Raw genomic sequence first — 20,905 nt, 5'->3', positions numbered from 1 at the left:
GGGGGGGGGAAGAGAAGCAGTGGCATGGTGGGGATAGAGGCTTTATAAACAGAGTGAGAAACTCCAAGAAGAAAAAAGTAAAAAAAATGTTAAGGTAAGCATGCTTATAAAAGAGAAGGAGGAAAAGGAGAAGTTCTATTCTTCTGAATAAGGCAGAAAAGTGGGCAGCCTGTAAGCCACTAGAAGAGGAGTTTTGTAAAGGAAAGGTGTGTTATCTCATTAAGGAACAAATCAATCTGCCCATCTCTTACATGACTTAAGGTGAGCTCACCTTCCCACAAGTAGTCCTTACCTGAAGTGAGTGAACCAGCCCAGCTGTGATGAGAATCTGTTCTCCTGATTAGAAGATATATTTCTATTCCAACACTTTCTTTATGATTTTACAAAATACTTTCATCTTTTAAAATGTTTTGCCCATTTCTCTCTCTCTCCTCTCTCTCCTCTCTCTCTCCTCTCTCTCTCTCTCTCTCTCTCTCTCTCTCTCTCTCTCTCTGTGTGTGTGTGTGTGTGTGTTTTCTGTGCATATGCTGCCATGGTAGAAGACAGAGAACAGCTTGAAGGACTGGTTCTCTTCGACTATGTAGGTCCTGGGGATAGAAATCAACTCATCAATTTTGACAGTGAGTGTCTCTCTACCTGCTGAGGCATCCTGATGGCCTTTAAAACTCATTTTAAGCTTTTCTTGTCCAAGCCTTAAATATCAGCCACTTATCCAAGGAGGAAAGACATTGGCTATTAATTTTATACTCATTTCAGATTAGGATCCAAAGTCATTACAAAATATCAAACATTTGCATCGTCACAGATTTTCTTAGGGACCTCTTTGGACTCCTAGAGATCAGACTTTGAGTGTCCATATGTTCAACTCAGAAACATTTGTCTGTAGTGTAGAAGACCAGCTAAAGGAGGTTGAATGGTCATATGGAACTCTTCCTCCTTTGAGAAATATAGTTTTGCTAGGGTATATAGGCTATCCACTGAGCTATCCGCTTAAGTACACAGTTTGGTAAGTTTTGATATTTTTATGCATCGATGAAACCATTCCCAGACTCTTTTCTCATGTTCCTCGCTCTCCTCCCTCCCTCCCACATTGCTCCCACCCAATCACTGATCCGCCATCAGTTCCTTCCTATGCATTAAGATATATTTCCCAGAATTTTCCATGAATAGGATCATACTCTAGTCTCAGAGCATCTGCTTCTTGATTCATCCATGCTGCAGTGAATACCAATATTTTATCCCCTTTCATTTTCTGGTGCATTTAAAAAAAACATTTAAGTGTATTTTGAAATCATTCATCTAATAAGGAAAACTTGGGCTGCTTTTAGATTTGGCTGTTGAAAATAATAATGTTTTTCATGTGCATATACCCTCCTTACTAATTTGTCTGTTTCTAAAATGTATGATGCTTGTATGTTGATCATATATTGTTAAACCTTGGTAGGCTCACTCATTGATTTAAGTAGTAGTTTTGATGAACATATTCTTATGTACAACTCTTGGGTGAGTCATTGGAAATACAGACTGTTTTATTTATTCTTTTCTTTTCTAATATGGAACCTATTAATTTCTTTTGCTTACTTTACTGTACTGGCTGTTGTTGTTTGTTTCATGAATTCCTTGAAAACAAGTCGATTCTCTGGAATCTTCTTTTGAAGATTTGCAGGGAGCAGCAGGGTGTGTAGTCTTGCTCATGGACTAGAGTGTTGTACCCAGAGCTCCGTGGTTCCTGAGTTTCCGCCTTAATTGGAATGAATAGGCAGCTTGTACAGGCTCTGTGTGCCTATCAGAAAGGGCAATCTCTAATCCTTTCCAGCAGTTCTTTTCCAGCCTGAGTTAGTTTCCTTTCATGCATATGCTGATCAGATCTCAGCTGAATATTCAAGAGGGTCCCTGCCAGCCCTGCAGCAGGATCTCTGTGCATTTCTTCTCTTTGTTTGACCTCTGTCTCCTTAGTTGGAGGATGGTGAGTGCTGGGCTCTGACTATTCTTCCTCCTCCCTGCACCTGTGTCCTACAGAGATCCGCAAAGTGGTCCACTGGTCAACAGTGTGACCAGTCTCTCCGGGTTGTATTGTACCTCTGAGAGATGCACGCCTTTGTTGACAGATGGCTAGTGCCTCACAGGTTGTTGTTTCACGGTTGTTCAAGGTTGTCTTATAACTTTATCTGAGAACTGCTCTCATTTCTGCTATTTCATGCTACTCGAAAGCAGAGGTAAAAACACTGAGCAATAAAAGTGAGAGTGAGGATGAGTTAGAGAAGGGTCTGAGGTGGGTATTCCTGGCCACGTGTAGCGAGTGGAAGGATGGACAGCAGTATTGGCCTGTCTGTATTATTGTTTCTCGGTACCTTCCACTCAGACACTCTGTATTACATTTTCAGAATTAGAACCCAACAATTTAATTCAGCTATGCTCGCACTTTACTTTAGGGGAGAGTGAAAGTTTTATTGTGTGTTCCTGGGGTTTGCCAGTTCGACACCAGAAATTGCAAATCCAAGTGCTTTTCAGGGTCAACCAAGTAATAGATAGGAGTGAATTGAGGAAGACGTAAAATGACTATTAAAAAGGCTCTTGGTACTTATTCCAGAAAAGAAATCTTGCCCTGAGGGTGAGGGGAGGCTGGGGTCAATTACAGAGGAAGGCCCTGGGTCAGTAGAGGCAGAGGCAAAACATCCAGCAAGAGTTAATTATTGCCTTGAGGGAATGCACATTGTTTTGCAGATCTGTTGCTTTTTAAAGAGAAATAGAAAGCAGATTTTAATTATTTATCTAATAGTTTTTGAATAGCTTCAAATTTTAATCACAATGCAATCTTTGAATCAAATAGCATATAAACCTGCAGGCCAAATAAGCCTTTTGAATTATAGTTTGCAATCCATGCTTAGCAATAGAATTGCTTACAATTAAAAGACTAGAAAACTAACTTTTACTCCTACAGAAATAGTTTAGAAGGTTATAGAAATGACTTCAGAATAAAACATACCTTAAAAAAAACAAAACAAAACAAAAAAACAAAACAACGGGCTGGAGAGATGGCTCAGTAGTTAAGAGCACTGACTGCTCTTCCGAAGGTCCTGAGTTCAAATCCCAGCAACCACATGGTGGCTCACAACCATCCTGAACAAGATCAGATGCCCTCTTCTGGAGTGTCTGAAGCCAACTACAGTGTACTTACATATAATAAATAAATTAACTCTTTAAAAGCAAAAAACAAGCAAGCAAACAAACAAACAAAAAACCAACCAACCAAACAAACAAACCAAATTAAGAAAAAAAAAAAAACCTGATCTGAAATATCCATATGTCTTGTCTTAGGGTTTCCATTGCTGTAAAGAGACACCATGACCAGCGCAACTCTCATAAGGACAACATTTAATTGGGGCTGGCTTACAGGTTCAGAGGTGCAGTCCATTCTCATCAAGGTGGGAGCCTGGCAGCATCCAGGTAGGCAGGATACAGGAAGAACTGGGAGTTCCAACATCTTGTTCACAAGGCAAACAGGAGAAGACTGTCTAGGCGGCTAGAAGGAGGGTCTCAAAGCCCAACCCCACAGTGACAAGCTTCCTCCAACAAGGCCACACCTACTCCAACAAGACCATAGCTCCTAATAATGCCACTCACTGGTGCAAGCATCTTCAAGCCACTACACCATACATACAGTGGCACACATGCTCATACACATAAATGTACATAGGAAGCTCTCTTCTCCTTATCTTTCTAGTGTCATCTTCTGTTGTTTCAGTCATTACATTTTCACATAAATGACCAGGTGTGCTGTTGTGACAAAACACCTGAGCAAAGCAACGAAAGTCTGTCACATCAACAGGGACTTAAAGTGGGGTCACATAGACTCTCCAGTCTGGAGTCAGTGAAGAATGATTGTGGTTAGGTGTCCTCTTCTTTTGCTGCCCAGGACCTCAACCTAGGCTTGAGTCACTAGTGTCAGTCACTTTTAGAGTGGGTCTTTACTTAACTGGATTAACATAATCCTTCACAGACATGCCCAGGGGCTAGCTATGCCTGAAAGCTATCCTCTAGGTCAGCAGTTCTCAACCTCTGGGTTGAGGGCCGCCAAAAGACCGTCTGCAAACATAGATATTTACATGATGATTTGTAATGGTAGCAAAATTACAGTTATGAAATAGCAATGAAATAATCTTATGGTTGGGGGTCACCACAGCATGAGGAGCTGTATTAAAGGGTTACAGCCTTAGGAAAGGTACTGCTCAAGAGGATTCCTGTCAGGTCGGTAATTAATGATAACCATCATAGTCGACAACAGACCAAACAACAGATACATTTTCAATTGTGTTTCATTCTGAAAGGCATGGCGGACTCTTAGGGTCTATAGGGAATTGGCTTTTTGTTGTATGTAAGCATACAGTATGTACTACCTGGCTGGTAGTCATTTTTCAGCCACCTTGATTTTCAGCTTCACTCTGGGGATGCTATGGGACTCTGGATTTATCAGCCATAGTCCCAAAGTCCAATAGTAGTTGTGGTGGCAATTCAGACCCACCCAGGAGATGCAAGAGCGTTTCCTTTTAGTAAAAGAGAAAAGTCTTTGAGAGAGACTATATTCATCGATCTTTTATGATTGCAACATCTTGTTATAACCTATCTTTTATTGTATTGGTTGTGATTTTTAATCTCTTACTGTGCCAGTTTACAAATTAACTTCGTGCTAGGTATGTATGGGAAATGAAAAACCACTTTACCCAGGATTCAGTTTTACCTGTAGCTTCATTTATCTACTGGGAACCTTGGAATGTATACCCTCCTGTGAATAAGGGAGGTATGGCCTAGGAATTCAAACATAATTTAATTATTATGTATGTGCACATATATGAGTATATGTTTACACACACATATTTATATACATACTTATATTTACATCATATACTTAACATAGACATATACAACCATCAGTGTTCTATGTGAGGAAGCCTTTCTTCTAGAGTTCTTTTACTGACTGGGCCTATAGAACATTTCTGTGCTCCTCCTATGTATTTTCCTGAGTGAATCTGTTACGTCGAAGAAATACAAGTGCTTTAGTCCAAACTGTGAATGAGTTTGGTAGTGTGAATACCACTATTTTCAGTTAGTTTAACAATAGCCCTGTCTTTAAGGAATGCAGGCAGGCTTTTAGACTTATGGATGCTTAGGCGTAGGCTCTGGCAACGAAGCCTGCACTGTTTTCGTAAGGTATTCCATGGGAATGACTGATTTGTAACCTGAAAGTAAATGTTAATATCCCATAGAGCTTTCATTTTTGAAACATTAGTTTGATAAACTATATTAAAAAGCTAATTCTTAAAGCCAAATGGTCCAGTTTTAGACTAGGGGAGATTATCTAATTGGGATTAATTTTCAAAAAGGGCAAATTAAGTAGACAGACAGAACCCTTTACATAACAAATACTTAAACAAAGGTACAATTTAATCAAGTAAAATTTTTTGTTTATTTACTCTTCATTACTCCTAATTATGAACAGATTATTTGCTGCTTATTTAAAAAGCTGCTTAGCTTTTAGGGTTGTTCTGTGAAACGTAAGAACAAAATATTTGGAAACTGAAATTTCAAAATTTTATATAAAGATAGGCAGAATATCTTATAAAAGTGATCAAAGGGCATCACCACGACTTCTTTTCTCATACTCGGGACTTGATTATACCTAAAGTAAGAAAGTCTACTTTACCATGGGTGAGCTTTATTCCTTTTACTTGTGCTTTTGACTGTAGTTCCAAGGCCTGCTGAGTCCTCTGTACTTGTACAAATTAGCAACTGCTCACAACACTGACGTTTTCCATTAATCTCATCCCCCAACTTGTTCCCTCTGGTCCTCTTTAGAATATGTAACATTTTGAAGCAAGAATTAGAGCTCTGCTGAATTAGTTATTCAGAAGTTACAGCTGACCACTAGGGTTGGTGTCACAAAGTAAAAGGGGTGAAAGATTAAAACCGTGAACCCGTCCTAATTTGAGGATAGCGTTCCTGGAATTTCATTTTTAAAAAAAAATGGGACAGGACGACAGGACTTGCCTTCCTGAGAATGCTTTATGTTTTGGATACTATATCAATACAAAGGTGAGATACACGCAATTTGAATTGGTAAAATATGTAAATCCCTGGCGCCTAAACTGTGAGAGATTAATGTCTGAAAAGGAGTAGAAAGCGAAGCCAACTGTAAAATTATACAGGGCACAGTGATTACCCCGTCCGCATAATGGAGTTTGATTTAGAGGCTCTATTTTGGGATCACACAGAAAGCAGCAAGTGCAGAAAGCTAAGCTTTGTCTCATTTGTCTAGGGCAGTGCCCTCATTTTTCTCCCGCATTCATGTCCCCTTATGAATGAATGACACATTTTCTTTCTGGAGCTCTGGGCAGCTCCGGTTTAGAGGCAGCGGCCTTTCCAGCCTCTGCCTTGCCGTGCCACTTCTGTCGCCTTTAGACAATGCTAGGGGATCGAGAGCGTTTGAAGGTGCATTCTCCTCATTGCACCTGCCTGGCTCGGTGACAGGCCGGTGACGTCCTTTCTTGACCTGTCTGAGTCTAGTGTTTGAGGAGACTGAGTCTCAGGACCAAGTGTGCCTGTTGTGTGCTTAGAACCAAGGTGCACTGAAACCTTGGTAAGATGCCGTCAGACACACCTACATTTCGCTACATCTTTGATTCTGAATGAGGTTTTGATCATCATTGCGCATTCATAAGCTTTTTAATATTGCCATTTTTGGTGAGCCCCACACTCAGTTATGGGGTTGCAACCCAGTTTGTAAAGCAGAGTCTGAGACTGTGAGTGAGAGCCTTGACTGTTCAGGGAAATATGAGGCTCCCTTTCTTTTAAAAGAAAGTATGCTTATGTTTCTATGGTTTACAAATGTAATAGCATACCAGTTTTGTTAGGGGCTACAACTTATTTTCATGGGTATATTTATATCTATATATACATATACATATGTGATCATAAACTATACACATAAAATACATATACCATATATATGTATATATATATATATATATATTTGATTACAAAATAGTTCGTACTACTGGGTTATTTTATTTGCAAGGATTGGATATATCTGCCTTAAGCCCACTAAAGCAGAAAAAATATGTATTGATTCATTGTAGTATAAGGCAGGGTAAATGTAAGAGTGTCAGACACATCTGGACCCAATAGCTGAAGGATGCCAAAGGGCTGTCTCTCTTTTTCACAGCTTTTCCTGGTCTCCTTGAGGTTTCAGTCTAAAACTGACCTTGAAGGATAAGGCTACATCACTCATCTATCGTCTCCTAGAAGAGTCTCTTCAATTAACCTTGAGGTTCCTGGAAACCAATACTTGTAGACATGACTGTGTGGTACTCAGTCAGCCTATGATGACATGTGCATTTTCCCAAGCCCAGGATATAAATGTTGGTGAAGTTTCCCCTAGGAAGGGAGCAGCTAAGTATACTTAGCAGAAATAGCCCTCCATGCTCACAGCTGTACCTAACACTTATAATAGCAAGGTCAGAGTTAGATTTAAGGTTAATTTGTCATAAAAGATGAATTACTGCTGACACAATAGCTCATCAAGTGTCTATGTTTTATTCCTGCCCCCCCACCCCCTTTATCTTCATCTTTCCACAGGAGTCAAAGAGGACAAAACTATTATGAGAAAGAATTTCTATTTAAAGAAACATCTTCTCTGTTTCATTTTATTATCGTAGCTTTTTAGTTACATCCTAAAGAGGTCACCCCCAGATCTATTATTTGTCTTGAATGTATTTCTTCTCCTGCCGTACTGACCTCACCATAGTCATCTGAGCACAGTTACTTAGAAGTGGGTGTGGCATGAATCAATCTGTGAGTGACAATCTGACCTGGGCCTGGCTGGCTCAGAGCAAGGGGCTGAGGTTGCCCAACATCACTTGCTGAAGCTGGAATTTGAATGTGGCTTTATTCTTACTCCCTGCTTTGTCTTTCTTGTCTTAAACTATTAAAAAATTCTTTATGTTTGTGAGCTCATAAGAGTGTAGGTCCCATGGAGGCCTCTGATCACTGGAGCTGGAGTCACAGGTGTTTGTGAGCCATGATGTGCATACTAGGAACTGAATTTGGGTTCTCTGGAGGGAGTAGCAAGGTCGAGGCCCTGTGTATATATGTGTGTGCTTGTGTGCGTGTGCGTGTGTGTGTGTGTGTGTGTGTGTGTGTGTGTGTGTGTGAAAATTCTCTTGTTCAGTTTCTCCAATAGTGCCTCAAGGTTTCAATGTAACAGCATCTCCATCTTAGATTCAGGAAACTCAGGAACATGTGTTGTGTTTATAAAAAAGATAAAGAGAGGAAGGATGTTTTCTATGGAGGTGTGGTGAGATATGGGGAAGGGTTGCCTTAGGGGGGCCCATACTAAGGCATTGTTTTCCTCTGAGGGATCAGCCACATGATGGTATGGTATAGAATAGAGTTTATTAAGGGCATGGGGAGGGGAGTTAAGAGAGTAGCAGAGGCAGAGAAAGGCAGGGAGAGAGAGAGAGAGAGAGAAAGAGAGAGAGAGAGAGACAGACACAAACACAGACACAGACACACAGAGAGAGACAGAGAGAGACACAGAGAGAGGCAGAGAGAGAGAGAAGAAGAAAGTGAAGAGAAGAGAAGAGAAGAGAAGGGAAGGGGAGGAAAGGGGAGGGGAGGGGAGGGGAGGGGAGGAAGGGAAGGGAAGGGAAGTAGAGAAGTAGAGGCTGGCGGCCATGAGCACGTGGTGGGGGGGAAGGGAATGGGGAGAGATGGGGGGAGGGTAAGCAAGAGCAAGAGAAAGCATGAGAGCAAGAGAGCAAGAGAGCAATGAGGGGACAAGCAGTCCCTTTTATAGTGAGTCAGGCACACCTAGCTGTTGCCAGGTAACTGTGGGCAGAACCTAGACAGAATGCTAACAACTTGACAGGCTATACATCAGCAATGGAACACTTTGCAAGTTCTGCAAATCACAGAACCATTTCTCCAGCCCTTGGCTTTCCTTTAAAAATTTTGTTTTTCAATTTTATTTCACTTCCTCACCAATTAATCTCAGGTCAGCAAAGAGGCCTGGAGGCCACTTCTGATAACCTGTGCTATCAGAAGCACATTTGGTCCTTTGATAATGGCATAAGTGCCAGAAAGATAATCCCAGGACTTCTAGGTAGTGTGACTACCTCGCCCTCCAGAAGAGGAGTCCACGGTGTGTCAGGAGTCAAAATATGAGAATCTGGACCAGCAGCTTCTTGGAATTCCTGAAGTCTCTCTGTACCAGAGATTGGCAGCATTGGGCCCCCATGTGACACTCAATCTTCTGAGTCTCTCGTCTATTTCTCTTCCACATTGCTCTACCCTCGTTTCTCAGAACCTGTCTTGTTTTCATCCTCTTGCTCAGTGATTCCCACGCTGCTCTTTAGACAACTCCCAGTCTAACATGCTGGGTAATGGAGAGACAAGTCTCTTTCCCATTTACAAGTTTATCAGAGCTGGTCATTTTGTTTCCTAAAAAGTATGGCTGTGTCCATCAAGTTTCAAACAGAGGCACAGAGCTTGTAGTGTATATAGATCCCACATTGAGGAAATAGCTTTAGCAGTCCTGGGAGCTGGCTAGGTAAGTCAGAGGTTGAGACTGTAAGGCAGGCTGCCAGGAAGAATGGGCTAGGACTCCCAGATTTGGGCATCTTCCACAGTGGAAGTGTTCTGCGTCATCAGGAAAGCCTATGCTCAACCCTTAAGAGTCTTTCAATAGATTCCCACCTAGATCATCAGAGTAGTCTCCCTTACCTTTCAAACCTCCAGTCTTGTCTGCAAACCACCCTCCCAGCAATACCCGAGTGAATGTTATGTTGAGCTATTGGGCACTGTGGTCTAGACAAGTTGGCACATATATCTGCCCACCAGAGTGGTCATTTGAGGACTCCTGAAATACAGGCTTAGACCTGCTGTGAATGCTGAAAGCTCTGCACCTTTACAGGAATAGTATGTAGTTAAAGAGCTGATTGGGGCCGTTTCCTCTTAGATGAATATACTTATATATGTATATTATTGAAAATAATAGGAGGTCCAGGAAGGACAACTTAGATGAGGTAGTAAGAAGATAAGTCTCTGAACTTTGATTTAGAGATCATTGCTTTAAATTTGTGCTTTGCATTTTCCTTTCAGCATGTTCATTTGTTTTTCCTACCTTCCAGAATGTTCCTCAGATCTTTGTGGTTAGTAAGGCAGCATTTTAGGACCCTCTGATATTTCATGGATTTAAGCAGCTTGTGCGCCTGTTCTTGGGAAAGACACAAGATAAAGCAACTACAGGATTCTGTAAAGATGATAAGGTGTGGGGAGGCAAGAGACAGCTCCGAGCCTGTGTGTGCACAGCTCTCTACATAATGTGCAGGCTCCAGTGCAAATGCAAATTCAGTGTCTCCTAATCAGAGCCCAGGAAAAATATACAACGTTTTCTGCTTGGCTCTTGAATCTCTTTCTGTTGGCTTATCATTATTTAATACTGCTCCAAGGGGGCAACAATAAAAACAAAAACCCAGGAAGCTTTAGATGACTGGCATGAACTTTGGTGGTGCTGTGCCCACCTTCAGTGCGAAGCTAGGACTAGAGTGCCTGTGTGGTTGGCACTTTCTAACTGAGACTGGTTTGCTTCTGTTCAAAGACTGAAGGTGCTGCACGACACTGCCCTGCCCATTTGGATTTTACTTTTAGATATGTGCGCATTCTGCTTTACCTTGGACCAGACGATGAGCAGGGAGTGGTTGTAGGGAACAGTAACTGCCATAGCCACACCTTTCTCTTTCTGTGTTCTTATTTCACTGTAGGCTGCTGTGCTGTCTGATACAAGGAAGAGCTGCTGCCCAGGGAAGCATAAGACAGACCTCCTTGATAGCTGTGTTTCTAGGGCACAGCTGGCTTAGCATTTGAAGAAAATTCTGGCTCCTAAGGATGACTTCTTGGGCTATCTCTATCCTCAATTCTCCAGTGATAGCCTTAACTTCTAGCTTACATCTACCTTGATGCCTTCGAGATATCTGGTCCCATCAGAATTCTCCATCATGAGGCATCACTGATAGAAGTGGGAAGCAAGGATTGAGGTCCATGCTGTGACTGTCTCCGGAATGACTGTGCCATGCACCATCACTTGCAAAAGACAAATCCAAAGATACGGTTATTAAAAATATACTAATCCAAGAAGTCCCGTGAGGCTGTGGCTCCCTTGAGCATGGGGCGCTGTGTGATTGTACGGGTTGCATGCTCACAAAGTTAGACGTGTGTGACCAAGGCTTTTATGAAAGTGAGGGAGTCACCCTTCCAGATAAGTCAGGTAGAAGCAGCATGTTTAGAGGTTCCAGGTCACATGTGTCTTTGGTGTATTCTCAATCACTAAGGAGGCCACTGTGACTGGATTCATAATCAGAAACATGAGGCTGAGACAAGAAACCAGAGAGACAGTAGGCCTTTCAATGATGAATAGGTTTGACAGCTAAATTAAGGGCTTTTTCTTTGAACAGATGAGGATAGTAAAGTTTTGGCATGTTTTAGTTTTAGTAAAGGTACGGCATACTTTACTATAGCTGGAGTTTTGAAGAACCCCTTTGGCTTCTGTGTGGTGATGATTTCTATAGGGAGGATGCTGGAGTGAAGGCAACAGTTTAGATGCTGTTTTAATAGTCTAAATGAGGATAAAACCTCAGACTGGGGAGCAAAATGTCCTGGTTAGTTTTTATGGCTGACTTGACAGGGTCTAAATTTACCTGGGAAAAGGAAACTCCAACTGAAGAATTAACTCAACCTTGTTGGCCTGTGGCCATGTCTATGAGAAATACTCATGATTAATGATTGATATGGAAGAACCTACCTTCTCTGGGGCATACCATCCCCAGGTAGTTGAACTTGAGACAAGCCTTGTGAGTGAGCCAGGCAGCAGCATGGTTGCTGCCTCCAGATTCCTGTTCTGAGTTCCTGTCTTGACTTTCCCCAGTGACAAACTGTGACCTTGACGTGTAAGCTGAGACCAACCTTCTCCTCCCCAGGTTGCCTTTGGTCAGAGCATTTTATCACAGCAATGCATGGGAAACCAGAACACTCCTGATAGGAAAGGTTAAACAGAGCCACATTCAGAACAGTTCTCAAAACGGATGCACTGGGCTGCCTATTACAAAGGATATGGCCTTTGAATTTTGGCTGGAGACAATGGAGATGAATAGCCTACTAAGTAGAAGATTTCCCAAGGTCTTACAGCCAGTTCTGGAGGTAGCTGGGGAAGGCAGGGAGCTGAAGTCTTAAAGGCTTTCCGCCATTTAGCTTATCTATTGTCCTTTCCTCGAGTCGTCCCTGGTGATGCCGAGTCCATACTGATCATGTCTCTAAGAGTCCATACACACGACACCTTGGAAAAGTTTCTCAGATGATAAAGTCTTAGTGTGATGATGCCCCTGTGAACTTGTATCTTCATGTCTCTGCTGGGGACTGGCTGTTCCCCACAGCTTCATGTTAGTCCAGTCTTCATAGGATGCTGTCCACTCCTTGGAATGATATCTCCCAGCCTTACTTACTGCAACAGAATCATTGAGACAACACACTTGCTACCCGGTTTGATGTGCGGTTGAATCGAGGTGCACCTCCAAGGGATTTTTTAACTCTCCTGCTTTATCTCTCCGTCTTTAGCACTTCCAGACGATGCTGAAGTCTAAGTTGAATGTCCTAACACTGAAAAAGGAACCTATACCAGCAGTCCTCTTCCATGAGCCGGAAGCCATTGAGCTGTGCACCACCACACCCCTGATGAAGGCAAGGACTCATAGCGGCTGCAAGGTAGAGTATAGGAGGCCGACCACACTTCTCTTGGTGGGCCAGATAAAAGCATGTCTGACGTGAGGGTCTTGTTCTTCAGTGGTATTCATGTGTTTCAAATGCAAATATCACCTGACTAGCAGACTTCTGGAGTGATGTTAGTTTGAACTCACATCCTAATTTTTTTTCTCTCAACAATAGATTATTTTTCATCTGGAGGGCATACACCAACAATGCAAGTTTTAGTATGCATGAATAAAATAGTATTCTTACTGTTCTTTGAGTGGCTATATGGAACTTTGAATTTCAGAGGGAAAGTTTTTTAAGATTCAGTTTTCATGTGTGTGTGTGTGTGTGTGTGTGTGTGTGTGTGTGTGTGTGTATGCATGCAGATGCTCTTGGAGTCTGGAAGACAGCATTGATAGATTCCATAAAGCTGGGGCTTCAGGCAATTATGAGCTGCTGGACATGTGTGCTAGTATCCAAATTCCAGTCTTCTGCAAAAGTGCTCTTGAGGGTTAAGCCATCTCTCCTTCCTACAGGGAGTTTTATCTTTCACAGTGGCTCTCCCTTTTGTATTTGCAATCTGAATAAAACATATTGTAAAGAATGAAAATTCCCAATCCGAAACCAAACCAAACCAAACCAAAATACTTCTCCAATATTTGAACCTTCCAAGTCCCTTTGTGGGTTATTTTTTTTTCCTTAAACCTTATACTAATATTCATGCCTAGCATCTGTAAAAATCAAAACCAAACCAAACCAAATAAACAAACAAAAAATCAACCAACCAACCAAACAAATAAAACTAAAATCATCTTCTTCATTCATGCCAACTATAATGCAGACATGGTAACAAAACTAGAAACAAAATGTTCAATTGTGGTAAGTTTTTAGATTCTTTTCCCTCATATCTTTTCTTTTTCTTTTTTCTTTTTTGGTTGCATTAGTGAATATAAAAATAAGTTGAGAGATACCAAAGAAAATATGCTTTATGCGTATTTGTCATCAGGAGCTTGTTTAGAGTGGAGAACATACAATGAGGCATAAGAAAAATGCACATTTGCTTATGATCTTTTTTGGAAAACCTCTTGGTTCCAGCCCCTCTCCTTATTTCTTGTTGGTGAAGCAGGTCTTACATAGCTGTGGTCAGGTTGGAACCTGCAGCCATCTGGGGTGACAGTAATCTGCACAAACCCTCACACACACCCATTCATTCCACACATAGTTACTGCATGCACAGTGTCTGCCAGGCTCTGGGGCAGAATGTGGACAAGACCCACAACATCTTTGTGGAATTTTAACTGCTAGTTTCGAGTCAAAGGAGGAGAAAACACATGTCCGCAGCCATTAGCTGGTGAGAGCCAATTTGTAAAGCCCTTCTGGAAGTGCATTCAGACAGAGAAAACTAGGAATGCTGGGCCTCTGATATCTGTGTGTCTTTGCTGTCCCTCTGAAGGGAAAGAAATGGGCCGGTGTGCTTGGAAGGCTGAGGAAGGTTTGAATGGTGGGGTCAAGCTATGCAGAGCCTGATGGTCACACCAAGGAGTTTAGGTTTATGGGAGTTTAAATTTTCCTCTAATTATAATGAGGATATAAGCAAGTAAGTTGAGATTCCATTTTTAAAAAGGAGTAGGTGACTGTTGGGCGAGAATTATGACGTGGCCTTCGGTCCACCATTTGAGTATTGTTGACTGGATGGAGAGACTGTGTGAAGCGGCCTTGGAGCTACCATGTGTAACTCTTCTAGTAAAGAATCAAGGCCCTTGAGAAATACTGATGACACTTGGAAAGTGGCCGGAAATCAAAACTTATGTACATCCTTTAGCCGATGTACTCATGCCGTGTTGAATTCAGTCAGTATTGGAGAAGATGGTGTCCTGAGGTGAGAGGAAGTAGGAGCCAGTGTAAAGAGTAAGGAGGATAGCTTAGCTTGATGAAGCACACAGATTGTGTTTAACATGGTTGTTTTTCTTCTTTCTTTCTTTTTTTTTTTTTTTTTTTTTTTTTTTTTTTTTTTTTTTTTTTTTTTTTTTTTTGGTTTTTCAAGACAGGGTTTCTCTGTATAGCCCTGGCTGTCCTGGAACTCACTCTATAGACCAGGCTGGCCTCAAACTCAGAAATCTGCCTGCCTCTGCCTCCCAAGTGCTGGGATTAAAGGAGTGCACCACCACTGTCCTGTCCAGGCTTAAAATGTTTCTTTAAAAAGTTACAGAATGAAAAGTAGGGGTCCATGCCTTTACAATGCCAGCCTGGACTACATTGTGAGTTCCAGGACATCCAGAAGTACATAGTGAGAGCTTGTCTCAAAAACAAAAAGGTCATTGTAGCCTCGTCTACACATGAAGGTGTGTGTGTGTGTGTATGTGTGATACAGAAAGAGTGGTGATAGAAGGGATGGGGGAGAAAGGAGGGAAATAGAAGGGGAGAGATGGGGGAGAATAAAGGAATAAAATTGTATAACCTTCATTTTTTTTCTAGAAAGTGCAGAGTTCAGTATTTACCTTTTCTTCCATCTACATGTTCTGCCCTTAATCTGTATTCATTTGTTTTATTTCTAAAAGGATATTGGGGAGGTGGGGAGCTGGCTCAGTGGTTAAAAGAGAACATATTGCTTTGTAAAGACCAGAGTTAAGTTTCTAATACTATTGTCAGGTGACCCACCACCACCTGTAACTCTAGTTCTATGGCCGAGGTTCTCAGCCTGGGTGTCATCATCCCTTTGCAGGTTAGTGACCCCTTTAATAGGGGTAGAATATCAAATACTTACATTACAATGCATACCTGTAGCAAATACCTGATATGGAGCAGTAATGGAAATAATTTTAGTGGTGGGGTCACCAGAACATGAGAAACTGTATTAGAGGGTCGCAGCAGGAGGAAGGTTAAAAAAAGAAGGATGCTTTAGGGGATTCGACACCCACTCCTGGCATCCAGAGCTTTTCTCACACATGCAATGCCCACACACGCATACTCATAACTGATGCTTTAATAAAGAGATTGGGAGGAAGAGGAATTCAGGGAAGGACATTGCACGGGGTCATTGTGCGGGTGTCAATATGTGAAGCCAACTGGACAAAGGGAGGGCACCTGTAATTTTAACTGAATCTGGGAAGAGTTTCACCTGTAGACCATCAAAGGACCACGTGAACTCTGCATCCTTAGAAGTGGTAGAGATTCAAGGCATGGACCATGGCCCCCTAGAGCCAGAGATCAGGGTTAACAGTGCTTCAAGTCTCTGAGCGTTTCTGTTGCATCTGGCCATTCTAGTTTAAGTAAGAAAGCCCTCAACGTGTGATTCTCAAACTGTATGATATTGATTTAATACCCCTAAATTGTAACTGCAAAATACCAAAACTGTCTCCCCCCCATCCCCCAAGGACAATGCCATGTTTGTTTTCAAAGTCATATTCCTTTGTTTATTTTTTGAAAGGTTAGATCTTGGAAATTCTGACATTTCTGTTTAAAAATCCCCAATCCCCCCTCCCCGCTCCCCCCTCCCCGAGTCATCTTCAAGAACAAAGTCTAGTGTTTCCTCTCTGCTTCTTGCCAGTGAGTAACTCAGCTCACAAGACGCCAGCTGCAGAAGGAACTCTCTCCCCCGACTCCTGAGTCCCAGGAATAATGAGCATAATGTAGCTGTGGCCCAGCTGCAGGGCCAGCATTTGGGACCCTCCATCTTTACACAGAACTGGTTCTTTTTTTTTTTTTCTTTCCCTAATGGCTCCTAAGATGTACTTGCATAACTTTTAATTTGGGAAGGGAGTGAGGCTGGAAGAATCAAAGGGGAGGGAGTTGGGAAATGGCTTTTAAGGGTCAGCATCACGGAGACCCTCCCTCATCTCAGATATCCTGCTTGCCTCTGATCTGTATTCTCAGTAGGTCCTGGAGAGATTGCTCTGCCAGTCTATTCATGTCTGGGGCAGCTGGGGCTTTGTGTACTCTCCTCTATTGCTGCTGCTTTCTTCTTTGGGGTAGTTTTTTTTTTTTTTTTTTTTTTTTTTTTTTTTTTTTTTTTTTTTTTTTAACCAGATAGCCCATTGCACCCTGTAGGCCTCTCTCCCTGGGGCTGCTCTGAGCATCATACTCATATGCATATCTGATTTTGCAGCAGTGGTGACAGACTGTCTCTCATCTCTCTTGAGCAACAGGATTCTGGGTGGCTTTGCCTTCTTAGCAAACATGTGTGGAACCAGCACACAGTGAAAGTTCACTGTATGTATACGGGAGTTACAGAGAAAAGGGCTGTAGGAAATGAGGTGTACAAACAAGCAGAGGGAATAGGAGGGATGCTCAAGCAAATTAACCCCAATTCTTATTTATTTATTTTTTCTAAAAGGTCTTCTGGATCCTCACTGTGGATTACAATTAACTAGTTAGGAGTGTGTACTACACGTGTGTGCAATGGCTAACATGTAGAAATTGAGGACAACTTCCTGGGAGTTGGTTCTCTCTTTCCACCATCTCGGTCCTGAGGATCAAATCCAGGTTGTGTTTGTCTTGGCACCAGCTGTCATCGCCTGCTGAGCCCTTTCGCTAACCCAATCACAGGGAGTCTAAAGAGTATATCAGAATCAGAATTTTTGCCTATATCAGAATCCCTGAGTTTTTCCACAGGAACTTTTCTCAATATTGATTGATTAATTAATTATTAATCCATTTAACATCTCAGTCACAGTCCCCTCCCTCCTCTCTTCCAAGTCCCACCCTGGGAAGTCCCTCCCCCCACTATTCCTTGCCCTTCTCAGAGAATGGGAAGCCCCCTCTTGGGTTTCGACCCACCCTGGCACATACAGTCACCGTAGGCCTAAGTATCCTCTCCCACTGAGGCCCAACCAGGTAGTCCAGTTAGGGGAAGGGGATCCAATGTATCTGGGATGGGGGGCAGCTCCAGGGGATCTGTCTGGGTGACTCTAGCTGACATCCTTAGCAGTGGGGGATATGAAGCCTGAAGTTCCCAGGAACTTCTATTCAAACACTATGTTAGTGACTGAGAGTAGGAGCCAGCACTCAAAATCTACCATAAAATTTACCTAAAGATGGGTGGTTTAGTGCCTGAGAACTTTACCCACAGAGGAGTGTGTGATAGGGGTAATATAAATGTAAGTGCTGACCGACTGGCGCTTTATGGTCCGAATGGGATTCAACAAAGCAGATCATGACATCTAATAGGGAATGGCTCTGGAATCTCAGCCCAGCCGTTTTCTGAATATTTGTGTGTCTTTTCCTCCAGGGGGCGCTGTCCTACTTTGCACAGACTCACTTCCAGGTGTACACTCCACAGTTCTGAAAATAAAAATAGAGATAATATTGTTATGCTAATGATGATGATGAGCAATGATGAGCTCTGATAAAAAGACTAGTACAGGAATTGTGACACTGGTTAACACCTGCTCATGAACACATTTAGTGTGTTTGCTATATCTTTGTGCATTTCCCAGTATAAAATGAGTTTCTCCTCATGACAACTCAGTGGGTTAAGGACATGTACACCCCAACATCACAAGTGAGCTAGTTGAGACAAGAAGGTCTTCCTTATTCTGTCTTTGGCATTCAGTGAGGAATGGACAGAATCCACCTTTGTTCCAGTCTATGTAGGAATGGATTCTGGTACTTCTTCACAACCAGACCAGTGCCACATCCCTCCATAGGTCTTTTTTGAAACATTGACAATTTGTATCATCAAATTTCAAGTCACTTCTTTTAAACATACCTAAGTTTCTGTGCTGTTTAGGAGTTAGAGCCGGGGGGAGTATGTATTATGGATACTTTTTACCACATTTCTATTTTTACTGAAGTATAATTTCAATTCTAAAATTTCATTGGGTACTGTGTACAATGGTTAAATCATAGTATTTAAACTTTTCCATCTATGTAAGAGTGAGAAGTTATTAATATAAGAATTGCTCAAAAGTATGTAGTTCTATGTAGATTTCAAGGGTTAGATATCATATGTGCTGGTCAAATCATGTTACTGCTTTGAACTTTTGATCTTTACTGTGTGTTTTGAGCCTTTTACATCCTCTTAAATATTTATCTATAAAGTATTTAGTAGTTAGTGTGAACTATAGCCATTCCACTCTTCTCTGAACACCAAGACTTTATCACTTCTGTCTGGGTCATTGCTTTCCCACCTTCCATACTCTCCCTTCACTCCTCCCGCTCCCAGCCTTTGGAGGTCACCATTGTACATTGTCATGGAGTCCATGCTTTAGCGATCACATACAATCCATAGCTGTGACCAAATATTTGATATTGACAATGTGGACTGAGGAACAAATGATTTTGGTTCATGGGTTCAGACTACAATTGCTCCATGGTCCTGTTGCTTTGGGATTGTAGCAAAGCTGAACATGATAGTAAGGAAAGGTGGAATGAGAGCTGGGAGAGAAGGAGAAGGAAGAGAAAAGAGGCTAAGTTTCCAGCTCTTGCCAAGAGCATCATACATACCCTCTTCTTCCCACCTCCCTCTACTGTAGCTTACCTTTCTTTACCATTTCCTGATAATGACCTCAGCTGAGGACCACCACTTAAGACATGATCACTAGGTGTTATTTAAAATCTTAACCACAGGGCTGGGGCTGTGCAGGTACCTCAGTTGGTAAAGTGCACACTGAGCAAGCATGAAGACCTGAATTTGGGTACTCAGCACACATGTAAAAGGCTGGCCACGGTTATACTTGCTGGGTATCCATCCCCACCACTGTCTGGGTAAAGGATAGCTACAGAGAAAGATGGATTCTGGAAGCCCACCAACCATGACTATCCTGCCTGCCTGAATTGTTAAGCATCAGGTTCAGTGAAAGACCCTATCTCAAAAAAAAAAAAAAAAGATGAAGTACAATTGAGGAAATTGTACTCAATATTGACCATTGCCCTCCATGTCTATGTGTACACATGTGTACCTGCACAAACACATGTGTGCACACACACAATAAGCAGTAAATTCACCAGACACTAGTGCTGCATACACATACCACACAGGAAAAATTAACAACTAAACCATAACAATAGAGAACATATGTTTAGTCTTTCTGATTCTGGCTTATTTTTCTTAAACAACATCCCTAGTTTCATGCATTTTGCTTCAGAAGATAACATTTCATAATTTTATGGTTGAAAAACATCTCACTTTCTTTATCTGCCATGTCTATTTTACCAGTTTATCCACTTTTGGGCATTTAGGTTGATCCCTGTGGTAGTCTGAATAGATATGGTCCCCATAAGAATTATGTGTTTGAATGCTTGGCCCGTGGGGAATAGTGCTATTAGGAGGTGTGGCCTTGTTGGAGTGGGTGCGGCCTTGTTGGAGGAAGTGTGTCACTGTGGGGTGAGGTTTCTTACACTCAAGCTCCGCTCACTGTGGGACACAGTCTCCTGTTGCCTGTGGATCAAGATGTTGAACTCTCAGCTCTGTCCCCAGCACCATGCTGGCCTGTATGCTGGTATGCTTTCACCATGACGATAACGGACTGAGCTTCTGAAGCTGAAAGCCAGCCCCAAGTAAATGTTTTTCTTCAGAAGAGTTGCCTTGATCATGATGTCTCTTTGTGGCAATGGAAACCCTTACTAAGGCAATCACTTATCTTAGTTATTATTGGGACTATTGTAGCAAAAGTCTAAGTATGCAAGTATTTTATTAAGCTGTTGATATAATTTCCTTCGAGTCCAGTATCCAGAGACGGGGCAGCTACCTCATTTGACAAGTGTGCTTTTTGTGTCTTGAGGACTCTCCGTTCGGTTCTCCAAGGCAGGTTTACTGTTTACCATTTCTGTTCGCAGTGTAGAGAGTTAGCGTTGTCTTTCCTCCATATCCTAGCCAGCATCTTCTGTTTTTAGATCAAAGCCATTCTTGCTGAGGCGAGGGCTTATCTGATTGCAGATTTTGCTTACATCTCTCAGGCTAATATAGTTGACTAGATATTATGAATGTGTTTACTGTGTCACTTTCCTCACCGGAGACATATTGATTCATATCCCCCATTTAAAATTTGGTTTATTTGGAGTTTCTTTTTTGATTGGATTTTATATATTTATTTATATAATATCGTCTTAGTCAGGGTTTCTATTCCTGCACAAACATCATGACCAAGAAGCAAGTTGGGGAGGAAAGGGT

The 20,905-nt window shown here is 41.9% G+C and overlaps 1 protein-coding gene across 1 annotated transcript in view; it reads left to right on the top strand.

Annotated features, from left to right (window-relative positions):
* Pid1 (phosphotyrosine interaction domain containing 1) overlaps nucleotides 1-20,905 on the top strand; it is a 227,047-nt gene that overhangs the window by 102,871 nt on the left and 103,271 nt on the right. The window contains exon 2 of the mRNA XM_031368197.1: nucleotides 12,664-12,810. Within this exon, the coding sequence (XP_031224057.1) occupies nucleotides 12,664-12,810 (147 nt within the window). The remainder of the gene's footprint in view (nucleotides 1-12,663; nucleotides 12,811-20,905) is intronic.

The sequence above is a fragment of the Mastomys coucha genome, unplaced genomic scaffold (assembly GCF_008632895.1).
Source record: "Mastomys coucha isolate ucsf_1 unplaced genomic scaffold, UCSF_Mcou_1 pScaffold14, whole genome shotgun sequence".
NCBI lineage: Eukaryota > Metazoa > Chordata > Mammalia > Rodentia > Muridae > Mastomys > Mastomys coucha.
The sequence above is the reverse complement of the archived record's forward strand: the minus strand, read 5'-3'. Positions and strand labels throughout refer to the sequence as shown.